The sequence below is a fragment of the Macaca mulatta genome, chromosome 7 (assembly GCF_049350105.2).
Source record: "Macaca mulatta isolate MMU2019108-1 chromosome 7, T2T-MMU8v2.0, whole genome shotgun sequence".
Classification (NCBI taxonomy): Eukaryota; Metazoa; Chordata; class Mammalia; order Primates; family Cercopithecidae; genus Macaca; species Macaca mulatta.
Window position 1 is genome coordinate 45,082,084 of NC_133412.1, and position 12,670 is coordinate 45,094,753.

A 12,670-nucleotide genomic window follows, 5' to 3' on the forward strand; every position below is an offset into this window, starting at 1 on the left:
ATATGAGGTATCCAGAGTAGTCAAATTCATAGAAATAGAAAGTTGATTGGTGGTTGCCAGGGGCTGGAGGGAAGGGGAAGTGGGCAGTTGTTTAGTAATATAGAGCTTCAGTTTTGCAAGATGAAAATCTGGAGATTGGCTGCATAACAGGGTAAATGTATGTAACATTACTGATCTGTACACTTCAAAATGAGTACAATGGTAAATTTTATGTGTATTTTATCACAATTAAAAAAAATCACTAGACATCTAACTTTTCAGTAATGTGTCTATTTTCAGTTGAATTTGCCAGCTAACAGAAGCCAATATAGGCCAGTTTTCATATTCTTAAGTGTTATCACACTGGTGCACTCTGTTTTACCATTTTTCCTTCTGATTTTATTTTTCTCTTAGCATTTACTACTATCTAACATATATTTTACTCGTTTGACTGTGTTCCCCATCAGAATATAACTTCATGAGGGGAGGGATTTTCTATTACACTTAGTGAAAAGTAAATCCCTCAAGTAGGAACACTACAAGTAAGCACAGGTTTTTTTTTTTTTTGTTTTGTTTTTTTTTACAGTAAGTTTGCTTAATGGCTAGTAAACTATCTCAGCCAGTACCTGAGTGACTATCTTGATTTGTATCATTTAAAAAGAAAAAAGGCTGGGTGCGGTGGCTCATGCCCGTAATCTTAGCACTTTAGGGGGCCGAGGGGTGGATCACTTGAGGTCAGGAGTTCGAGACCAGCCTGGCCAACGTGGAGAAACCTCGTCTCTACTAAAAGTACAACAATTAGCTGGGCATGGTGGCGCGTGCCTATAGTCCCAGCTACTTGGGAGGCTGAGGCAGGAGAATTGCTTGAACCTGGGAGATGGAGGTTGCAGTGAGCCGAGGTTGCGCAAGTGCACTCCAGTCTGGGTGACACAGTGAGACTCCGCCTCAAAAAAAAAAAATTTTTAAAAAAGAAAAAAAGTACTAAATGCAAACGTCTTAAGATCACATACAACTTTCATGTCAAATACTAAATATTCCTTAAATTTAGACAGTAGTTTATTCATTTTGGTAAAGATCAAAAAGTTACATTTTGTCATTTATGATACCAAATGGAATGGTCTTGTATTATCAGTGATTATGATGCTTCTCGCAATGAGAGTTAGAACTTTCTGGAAAATCCTTGCTCAAATCATCAAAGTTAAGATTTCTTACTATATAAAGGCTATGAAGAGCTGACGTGTAATTATACTGGCTCTGCAAATATTGGGAAAGAAATATGAGTTTGCCATTATCGTAGGAAAAGCTTCAGAATATGTATGCAAATTTGGCAAATTGAGTTGGTTTTCCCCATGGTACTTCGAATAAAAGAGACATTTTAACAAATCACAGATTCATAGAAAATCTCTAGTTTCGTGGTCTATTTTCTAAAATAATAGGAAATGAACTTTTAATAAAAGTACATGAGGACTTTTGATGAACAGTTTATTTTTCACAAAAGTGAAGTGCTGGTGAAAAGGGGCAATTCCTAGAATATCTGAAGGATCTGACTAAATGAATTTCTACCTAAGATATTAATTTACAGTAACTTAAAAAGTGATAATTTATCTCCTACAATGGACTTTCAAATTAAATATAAAAGTAACTCAGAGTAAAGAATGCAGAAAAATTTTGGTATTGTAACTGAAAATGACCAACATTAATTTTTTTCTCACATTAATCAAGCACCTTACTGTTAGAAGGGAAACTGACACGCCTCCTCAACCGAGTTTATACAAAATTCAACCCCAAAAAGTAGAGCCAATTCGTGCACTTTCATAAGAAAGAGATAAAGGACGAACCTACACGTTACAATTTGTAAACAAACCTCTGTAGAGGCATCATCATTCTACAAGACTATGCACTTTAAAATCTGAGATAACAACGCATTTGAAGATAACCAAGGTTGGCCAGGCGCGGTGGCTCACACCTGTAATCCCTCAGCACTTTGGGAGGCTGAGGTGGGTCAGGAGTTTGAGACCAGCCTGGCCAACAAAGTGAAACCCAGTCTCTACTGAAAATATAAAAATGAGCGGGCACGATGGCGCCCGCCTGTAGTCCCAGTTACCGGGGCGCAGGGGACGGCAGGGGAATCGCTTGAATCCGGGAGGCGGAGGTTGTGGTGAGCAGAGGTCGCGCCATTGCACTCCAGCCTGGGCGACGGAGCGAGACTCTCAAAAACAAACAAAAAAAAAGATAACCAAGGTTTATTGCTACTTCCGTGATATCACCAACTGCGTAAGCAGTGCTATTTAGTTGAAAATACATGGGCTAGACCGAATATTTCTGCAACAGTTTAATAAGAGACGATGATGCGACTACTGCAGCTGTCCCCAGGCAATTAAACTCTTCAGTGAATTTCTTTACTATTGCTTTTGAACAGGGAACTGTTTGCTATTTTAGGGCACTGGTGGGGTAAAGAACCTCACTGAAAAATGCAAATAGGTTTTGCTAATGTGGGAGAAAGATGATCCTCTGAACCTGTGACTTGTAAGGGGGGGATAAAAAAAGATAACTATTTCTTGAGTTCTTGCCTTGCTCTTGCTGATTCGATGCACACAACCCCACGAACATTCAGATGCATGGCTTGACAAAGTGGGGATAACTGGGAGCTGCAGCCCAGTCTTTGAAGCTTTTGTAAAGACAAACGGTCTGCAATGTTAAGCCTTAAATTGGCTTTTGGCGGACTCCAGCCCTAGATCATTTTCACCCTTCGTTTGGTAGATGTTTTCACTTCGCTGTCATTAAGCAGGGTCAGGAAACGAAAGGGCCGTGACCTGGTCGCCGCGGGCGCGGGTGAGGAGGGTCTCCGAGCGAGCAGGACCAGTCTCTCCCCGACTCGCCACGCGCCACACGCCGCGCTCCGCTTCTTCAGCTCCCAGCGCCGTGGGTGCGTCCTCCCGGGAGCCGCTGCCCTTTTCCAACATGGCGCCGCGGGAGGCGGGTCCCGCTCGTTGGCTCCCGGGGTTCCGGCGCCGCGCGTTTTGGTTCCGGAGTAACAGTGTCGCCGCCGCCTTCCTCCTCCTCCTCTTGCCGCTACCGCCGTCGCCGCCGCAGCCGCCGCCGCTGCCGCTGCCGGTCCGCGCGGCCTCGGGTGGCCGGAGCTCAGCCTGCGCGCGCCGCGCCCTGTGTCTCCGGGTGGGGCAGAAGACTCGCCTCTTGACCCTCCCGTGGGGACTCTCCATGGTGTGGCGGCCCTGGGGCTCTTTCTTAATAGCCCCAGACTGAGTCCCTCCAGTCGAGGACCCTCTCCTAGTCCACTGACGAGCGGTGGACACCTGCCGCTGTATCTCCCCCAAACCGAGTCCTTGCCCTGCCGCCTCCTCACACCCACACGGCGGCAGAGAGCTTCACCATAGCGTTCGCTCAACTCCAGAACCTTCCGACCTCAGCTAGTTCCTGCGGGCCTCTGCCCGCTTCCCGGTGCACCCTCCCCTGGAGACACCTCAGACCCCCGACAGCCTGGGCAGGCTCGGTGCCTGCGGGTGCGTGCTTGATCACCCCTCCCCTCTTCCCACCCCCTCATCCGCCAGTCCCTTGTTTTCACCCTCTGTCCTTTGCCCCTCACTCCCCTTGTCACCTCTTGGAGCCTCTTCCTAACCAGCGGCCAGTGGGTATCCCCTACCCAAGGATGTGAGCCTCTTTAACCTGTAATGCTGTGGCTAGCCCTTGGCCCTTTTCCTGCCATGGAGAACCAGGTGCTGGTAATTCGCATCAAGATCCCAAATAGTGGCGCGGTGGACTGGACAGTGCACTCTGGGCCGCAGTTACTCTTCAGGGATGTACTGGTGAGTGGTAATCTCAGTGTCCAGATCCCAGCAAGGGGGACTCAGGAACTTGAGCAGTCAGCACCTTGACCACTGGTGACCTGAGCTAGTGGCAATGGCTACTGCTGGCTTCCTGTGGAGGCAGTTTTATTGCTTCAGGCACAGCATTGATAAATTGCAACCACTGAAACCTGGCAAATGTCTAGGACCCTGGGGAGATAGATCAAGCTGACTGAACCCCTGCCCTCAGAGAGCTCATAGCCCGGGCTGGGACACACATATAGTCACAACCACGCAAATGGAAACAGCTGAATCTAGAAGAGATGTTTTTTTCCCCCAAGTGTTTCAGGGAATGTCCCTGGACAGATTCCAGCCCTGTTTTTCTACTGAGTTCTCTGAACTTGGTGACCAGCTGAGAAAGGGAAAAAGGACAACTTTAACTTACCGTGTTTGAGCACACTGTTTAATTTATTTATTTTGAGGCAGGGCCTCAGTCTGTTGCTCAGGCTGCAGTGCTGTGGCACGATCTCGGCTCACTGCAGCCTCTGCCTCCTGGGCTCAAGTGATTCTCCTACCTCAGCCTCCCGAGTAGCTGGCACATGCTACCACACCTGGATAATTTTTGTATCTTGTAGAGATGAGGTATTGCCATGTTGCCCAGGCTGGTCTCGAACTCCTGCGATTTGCTTGCCTCGGCCTTGCCAAAGTGCTGAGATTACAGGTGTGAGTTACTGTGTCCAGCCTGAGCAAACTTAAAGCATTATTGAATGTAAGACGTTTTATTTAGAAAAACATGCTGCCCATGACGGTATGACACATCATCCGTTATTAAAATCAGTCCAGTTTCAGAGATAGTAAAATTGAGGGAAAATGTGCATCTTATAATTGGTGATATTTTACTTTCAGATTATTCAGAATATATTTCAAATAAAATGATGGAATTTTAGAGCAGGGTGTAACACTGTAGGTGGCCTGTTTCTTTTTTGCAGATAGTTACTGAGGAGCAGTGAGGTGAAATGGCTTTTCCAAAGCTGTGAGCTCAATACCAGAACTAAAATTGTGTTTCATTGACTTAGTAGGTTTATCTCCCTACATGTTGCAGCCACTTCTGATCTTTCTGGTATTCATTTGAGATAGACAGGGTGCCTTGTGGCCTGTTCTACATGCTGAATAACTGAAGCATGGAAGACAGAAGCGGACATTCCGAAAAGCACATTGCTAGCAGCAGATCTGTAATGGAACTTGCCTGCAAGTTAAGAGTGGGCAAGGTGGCAGGATCTTGGGAAGAGGAAGATTTGTGATGTGATTTTTCATTGTCTTGGGTAACTCAGTCAAAATTTGATTTCTATAACTTCATTTTGAGTTCTGGATGTTACTGACTGCCCAGGCCATGCACATTTTTGGGTGCCTTGGCTGAGAGCTTTCCATATTGTGCATCAAATGCCATCCTTCTCTTTGTAGCCAGAGTTCTCCACACAGTCACGCACACACAGATTTCCCCTCATGATAAGGCCCAGGCTCCTTCACATGGTCCTCTGAGCACATCTGGATTGGCCCCTGTCTGCCTGGCACCTGTGTCATCTCTCATCACAGGCCTATATACTTCTGTGCCTCACTTATATAGGTTGATTCTCAGTTCTCCCAGGTGTCCAGACTGTCTACAGTCTGCCCTTCACCGGCCGATTCCCACCTGTCCTTCCAAGCCAAGTTGTGCTTTTTCTCTGTCATTCTTGGTTATATGCCCCACCTCTCTGCTGCCACAGCTTTGTGTGGGTCCCCTAGCAAAGCACATGTTTGATCATGATACTTTGTCTCCTCCACTAGATGGTAAACTTCTGGAGGAGATAGGTATGTTGGTTTTTGTTTCTTCATAGGACCCCAGAATACTTGTTTAAGAAGGAAACTTAAAAGAGGATGCATGCAATTATGGTTCTGTGGACAGAACACGAGGTTTAGAGTCAAGGAATTTGGGTTTAATTGCAAGCTGTCCCGCTAACTAGGCAAGTCAGTCTACCTGTCTGAGCCTTAGTTTCCTTATTTGTAAAACAGGGAAACTTGTACCTTCCTCAAAGACTTGGCAAGATTATGTGAGATTGTGACTGTGATGAGAAAGACGGGCTTTCTCTTACTCATTTAAAACAATGGAAGGTTGATTATTATGTGATTATATTATTTGATTATGTGATTATTTCAAGAACAGCCCAGTGTTTAAGACCACAAACTCTGGAGCCAAGTTGTTTAAATCGCAAGTTGTACTACTAGGGCAAGTATCTTCTGTATCCCAGTTTCTTTATTTGTGAAAAAAAGTTGGGGAGGGGTGAAAGTAATGCCTACCTCCTAGAGTTCTGAGGACTCCTTGAGTTGATACATGTAAAGCTCTCAGAAAAACTTAGCACATAGTAAGCGCTCCATTAGTGTTGTTATTATTGATGGGATTGTTATTATAAGGGATTGGACTTGGGTCTTCTGTTTCTTGAGCATCTCTAAGTTGTACCTGGCTCAAGGCTGACTGGCCTAACAGGAAACACTACACAAGTGGCCCCACCACTAGAGCTCAGCATGCCAGCTGCCTGCACACTTTTGGCCAGGTATAAGCCCAGGTGGAGCATGTTTTGTCAGGAAGGCCTGACGAAGGACCTGTGGCAGTGGGTGTTCAGTGCTATCTCCTAATGCTCCATTTTAGCAAATGTTCAAGCCCAGATCCTGGCAGACTCCTGTGATCTGTTCTCCAGGTTCACTTCATCTCTTCATCAAGAAAAGGCAAGAACCAACAGACACATCAGCATCTCTGGCTTGGAACCTTAAACTTTAAAGCCACGTGGAACCTGGAAGAATCGCCTCATCAAATTCAGACTCATTTCAAATGAAGAGGCATGAACCCCACAGGGGCAAAATACCTTGCTAAAGCCACACAGCTAATTTTTGGCAGAACCTGACACAGATGCCAGAAGCAGGTTGTAGTCACCTAGTCAGCCATAACTGAGTGTCTCAGACCTGAAGTCAGCAGTTGAGGGCTCCAGTCACTGTGCATCAAATAGCTAGGAGACCCTGGGCAAGTCACTCCGTCTTTCTGGGCCTTGTCTTTTGTCTGAATCACCAGGGACGGGCTTAAGTATGGAGGCTGACCTGACCCTCAAAGGTAGAGACATTTGGGTCTTTGGTTTTGCAGCTTTCTGTGTTTCTCTTTTTCCCTGGAGACTGAGTTCCTAGTTTTGGGAAAACTGTACAAGAGGTTCGGTTAGTGTGTGATGAGAGAGAATGCTCAACCCTCTCCCCTCTTCTTTTTGTATCCTGTGGTCTCCAAGCTCAGATTTCCCCTCATCTATAAGACTTCTGGGCCAGGAGTGGTGGCTTAGGCCTGTAATGCTAACACTTTGGGAGGCTGAGGTGGGTGGATTGCTTGAACCCAGGAGTTCGAGACCAGCCTGGGCAACATGGCGAAACCCCGTCTCTACAAAAAATGCAAAAATTAGTAGGGCATGGTGGCACACACCTGTAGTACCAGCTATTAGGGAGGCTGAGATGGGAAAATCTCTCGAACCCAGAGGTTGAGGCTATAGTGAGCAGTGATTGCACCACTACATTCCAGCTTGGGTCACACAGCGAGACCCTATCTCAAAAAAGAAGAAAACACACACGCGCGCGCGCACACACACACACACACACAAAGATTTCTGTCTAAATTGAGTGTGATTTTTCCTTTCTCCTGAGTTACCAAATACTATTTGCTATTTATGTCTTTTGTTTGGTGCTTATACTCTAAGTGTTTTATATTGCTAGTCTTTCAGGTTTGTCTTTATCTCCGTAACCAGTTTATAATCTTCCTAAAGTCAAGGATCAAGTTTTATTCTCCTGTAGCCTACAGCTTTGTGATCTTTATGCTCCTGGCATGTTGTAGATACTCAATTATGTTTTGGATCTGTCAGATATTTGTCTGATTTTTTGAAAGGAAGAAGAAAAGCATCAAAAAATGGTCATCATCAAGATATGTAAACTTCAGTTTTCTTTTTCTTTCTTTCTTTTTTTTTTTTTTTTTTTTTTTTTTTTTGAGACGGAGTCACTCTGTTGCCCAGGCTGGAATGCAGTGGTTTGATCTCGGCTCACTGCAACCTCTGCCTCCCAGGTTCAGGTGATTCTCCTGCTTTAGCCTCCTGAGCAGCTGGGATTACAGGTACACACCACACGTCCAGGTGATTTTTTTGTATTTTTAGTAGAGACAGGGTTTCACCATGTTGGCCAGGCTGGTCTCAAACTCCTGACCTCAAGTGATCCACCCAGTTTGGCCCCCTGAAGTGCTGGGATTATAGGTGTGAGCCACTGCGCCCATCCTGGTTTTCTTTTGAAACCTTCTTTAGGTTAGGTATATGTTATATTGTTGAGAGTAGAAGTCACTTTAGCTGGAAAATGCATATAAAATCATCAAATGTACCCTGCTTTAAAATGACCAGTAGATATTCCTGATGTTTAAACTTCTTACCTCTTTGTCATTATGATAGCCCCACTTTATTTGCTTTAAAGAACAAAGTGGTTGTGTTCACATGATTCTCTCACTCAAGTTTGCTTTGTTCTTTCTCCCTTTTCCTCTATCGGATCAGAAGCATGTGTAGCGCCTCATTTATGTCGATGGGCTAAGGCATGCCATTGCCACTGAGCAGGTTTTCAGGTGGTTGTTAGAACTCTGCAGTTTGATGGGGTCTGCTATTCCGAAGTGGGAAGGAGCTTAAATTAGTTTGCTAACACTATAGAGGCAGAGTTCACATCTCAAGATCAGAGTTTCCTGGAAATAACAGGTGATAACTTAGAGAGTTGGGGATGGAGCAGTTGTTTTCCCCTCATTTTTTTAAACCTACACTGGCTAGAATGGGTGTTCAATATATACTGCTGAAGGATGAAGTCATTGAGTGAATCCCCATCCTCCACTGATTGTTGGGTGCTGGAATTTCAAAGTTTTATTATGAGGTAAGCTCTGTAATATTCCAGTCATAGTGTTTTATTTATTTACCAGACACTAGTAGGGCACTTGCCATGTGCTAGACACTCTTCTGAGCACTTTACAAATACTAACTCATTTGGTAGGTACAGCTAAGATCTGATATTACACATGAGGAAACTGAGGCACAGAGATTTCGTGGACTTAGTTGTGCGAGAGAGCTAGCATCCAGCTGTAGCCGTTTGGCTGCAATTTCATGTTTTCAGGCTTTCCACTGGATTGCCTGTGTGCTTTGTTCTGTACTCCCTTTACAGTTTCCTGTCCATAAATACTTTCTAACTATGAGAGTGTAGAAAGAATTTTTTAATACTGAAATCTTTTATAGATACTTCCTCAAAAAGTTGATGTTTCATTTGTGAAGACTAGAGTCGGAAAAAAAATAATCTCTTTTGGCTGTAATGAGCAAGGGCTGCCTAAGATAGTTCTCTTTGATCAGTTTTATATTCACAGATTTATTTTTGAAAAAAAAAAAAACACTATAGAGGCAAGACTATTATGCAAATTGCCACTGCAGCAAAAGCTTCTAAAGAATTGCCTTTAGAAGGAAGTTGCAGCCGCCACTCTGCTAAGTGCCCTGCTTGGAAAGGCTGTGAGCTCCCTGCTGAGAAATACTGCAAGCGGCTTTGTCAGCCGGCTGCCTGGTGCCAGTTCTGGTGCAGCCTGGGAGGGACAGTGTGGCAGAGCTCCCGGAGAGAAATGAGGTTTGCAGGCCATTGGAGTTGGACTGGATGTGATGGAGGGTCACTTTTCCCAGAGTTTAGGTGTTCTGTGCTTATTCAATTAAGCTGTCTCAGTATACTAATTTTCATGTGTTTTCAACTTTAGAGATTTATTTAAACATTGATGTCAGATTATATACACTTTTTAGATTTTTGTTGTAGGCTAGATTAACCTTGTTTCGGTGTCATTAAGTATGTTTTCTGTTGCTTAAGAGTAAAGGTTGATAAGAACCGTTTGTGGTAAATGTAGCATAATGGGTTTATATCATCACAGAAACTTGTGTGTCGAACTACCATTATGAGTGCGAGGCACAGCGTTGCTTGTTGTATATCAGGAACTACATTTGTTGAATGTCTTCAATGTGCTAGGTCTAAGCTTATGTTTATTAGATTAATTTTACACTACCTCTGTAAGTATTACTAGACCCATTTTGGAGGGTAATGAGATTGAGGCTCAGAGAGGTTAGGTGATTTTTTTTCCAAGTCATTCGTTTAATGATAAGTGCAGAGCAGAGATTCATACCTACGTCAGTCTGACTCTCAAAACCCCTTTCTCTTTCAACTGTATTGTATTCCACAGCCTCCCATAGAAGAAACCAAGTTTTTGTAAATACACAACAGTGTATTTGTATTTACACTGTTGAATTGAGAATAAAATATTATGTTATTAATAAAATGTGGAAAAGGTTTCTTAAAGATTTTTCTTCCTGGAATAGAGATTTAAACTCTGGGTTTATGTTGCTGGGCTAAGTGTGATTATGAGCTAATGTTTTTATAGTTTATGCTAACATTTCAAAAATCTTTCCCAGGTTCTCATATTTCCTCTAGGATTTGCCACATGTTAGCAATAAAGAAGACGGCTAATTGTGTTTCTTTATTCTTTCTTTGTTTAGGATGTGATAGGCCAGGTTCTGCCTGAAGCAACAACTACAGCATTTGAATGTAAGTCTGGCTTATATACTTTCTTGACTATTCCTTTCTGCAGTCATTTTTTAAAGGGTTTATGGGTTGCATTATTTTAGAAACTGACAAAAACACATTATTTATGACCATCATATGGTACATTTAAATATTTATAAATTAATACAAGTTTAATGATGATACTGAACTGAGTAATATTTTCTTATTTAATCATATCTTGGGTGAGCATATTTCTACAATATAGCTTTAATTACCAGCATGACCTTTATCTGCTCTTGCTCCTGATTGTAATAATATTGCGGGACAAAATGAAACGTGTAAACTACCTGTAGGCCAGTGATTATTGATTAAGAGATTTTAATCCATTGCTGCTTTAAAACATGGAAGCAAAGTAGAGCTTTTACTGTGAGCATTACATGGAACAATTGTGTTTTAGTGGGGCTTGGCAGGGATGCTAGATGGTGACAGGAACACTTCAGGTCTTTAGTGCTTCCTTTCTCCCCACAGTTGACCTGGGGACAGGGCCAGGGTGACTTGGGGACTAGAAAACTGTTTTGACATGAACCAGGTCATTGCAGAGGACATCATGGAATGACTCATGCTAAGATGAGATAGTCAGTAGCATAGGGGCTCAGATGCTGAGAGGGATGAAGTAAGGATTTAGAACTGTAGTTTTTTTTTTAAGATGAGGGCTACTTTTTTTTTTTTTTGCCACAAAGTCTTGCTATGTTGCCCAGGCTGGAGGGCAGTGGTGCAGTCTCAGCTCACTGCAACCTCTGCCTCCTGGGTTCAAGCAGTTCTCATACCTCAGCCTCCTGAGTAGCTGAGATTACACGTATGTGCCACCATGCCCGATTAATTTTTGTATTTTTAGTAGGGACAGGGTTTTGCCATGTTGGCCAGGCTGGTCTTGAACTCCTGACCTCAAGTGATCCACTCACCTCAGCCTCCCAAAGTGCCGGGATTACAAGTATGAGCCACTGAGCCTGACCAGAGGGCCACTTCTTAACGTTGAAAAATTTCAGTTTTTCTGCATGATAGGATACTTTTTTGTTTCTGTTTTTTATGAAGATGGTTACTTATAGAGAATACAATGGGTACTTCCTTTTTAGAGGATAATTTGGCATTTCTTATCAACATATAAAATGTGCAAAACCTTTGACTTAGCAGATCCACTTTTAGGAAGCTGTTCAACAGAAATAGCTACACATGTGTTGAATGCCCTTCAAACAAGGTGTTCATTGTGAGATGATGATAATTATTATTACTGTTTTTAGAGACAGGATCTTGCCTTGGTGCCACGCCTGGAATGCTGTGGCATGATGGCTCACTGTAACCTCGAACTCCTGGCTTAAACAATCCTCCCACCTCAGCCTCCCAAATAGCTGGGACTACAGGCATGCACCACTATGCTTGGCTAATTTTTAAATTTTATGTGGAGATGGGGTCTTGCTATGTTGTCCAGGCTAGTCTTGAACTCCTTGCCTCAAGCGAGCCTCCTGCCTTGACCTCCCTAAGTGTTGGGATTATAGATATAAGTCACTGTGCCTGGCCCATTGTGGGATTATTTATTTTGGAGATAGGATCTTACTCTTCTGCCCAAGCTGGAGTGCAGTAGTGAGATCACAGCTTGCTGTAGCCTTGACCTCCTGGCTCAGGCTTGTGGGATTATTTTCAACAGCAAAAAATTAGAGGTAAACTAAAAGCCTAGTATAATGGATTAATAAATTACAATTTATCTATAATTCAAAGCATTAAACAGTAACTAAAAAGAATGAGTTAGGATTTTTTACATTGATATGGAAAGGTATCTGTGAAATATTGTTGAATAAACCAATAATGCATATAGTATTATCCCATTTTGTAAAAAATCCAACCCCGCTTCCCCAACTTTATGTATGTGTTAAAAGATAGGATCTGAAGAGTGCCTACTACAGTACTTTCCAGTGACTTACCCTGGAAAATGGACTTGGGGCCTGAGGCTTGGGTTAGCGGAGTGGATGAATGAGCACACTTTTTACTTTATATATTTCTCTATTGTTTGAACATTTTTCAACGATCATTACCTGTTTTTAAAAGCTATAATGAGTAGAACTCTTAATGTAATTAGCATTTTGTTAGTCACATTGAACTGTGCTATAGAAAAATAGTACATCTGTCTGAAATACATACACTAGTGTTGCAAGCTTTATTCAGACTCTTTGCAGTAACTCCTTGTGGGTGCCACGGGTTTCATGGACAGTCTGATAGTTACCATT

General features: G+C 43.2%; 2 protein-coding genes across 13 annotated transcripts in view; one reads left to right on the forward strand and one right to left on the reverse strand.

Moving 5' to 3' along the window:
* Positions 1-1,447: 1,447 nt before the first annotated feature.
* Positions 1,448-3,200, reverse strand: LOC144329932 (uncharacterized). Its single transcript, XM_077939629.1, has one exon. It carries the CDS (start codon positions 3,198-3,200, stop codon positions 2,760-2,762), a length of 441 nt encoding a protein of 146 aa, XP_077795755.1. The 3' UTR covers positions 1,448-2,759.
* MAP2K5 (mitogen-activated protein kinase kinase 5) overlaps positions 3,002-12,670 on the forward strand; it is a 263,591-nt gene continuing 253,922 nt past the window's right edge. For 8 of the 12 annotated variants that reach the window (XM_015142546.3, XM_077939621.1, XM_015142547.3 and 5 more), the window contains exons 1-2: positions 3,002-3,803; positions 10,385-10,433. In XM_015142546.3, coding sequence (XP_014998032.1) covers positions 3,669-3,803; positions 10,385-10,433 — 184 coding nt within the window. In that variant the 5' untranslated portion in view covers positions 3,002-3,668. Of the gene's footprint in view, positions 3,804-7,792; positions 8,742-9,314; positions 9,474-10,384; positions 10,434-12,670 lie in introns of those variants that run through there. The other 4 variants (XM_077939627.1, XM_077939625.1, XM_077939626.1 and 1 more) reach the window with 2 other exon arrangements.

What these genes read in the sequence shown, in the direction of transcription:
- LOC144329932 (XM_077939629.1), bottom strand. Translation starts at nt 3,200, where the DNA reads ATGGAGAGTCCCCACGGGAGGGTCAAGAGGCGAGTCTTCTGCCCCACC.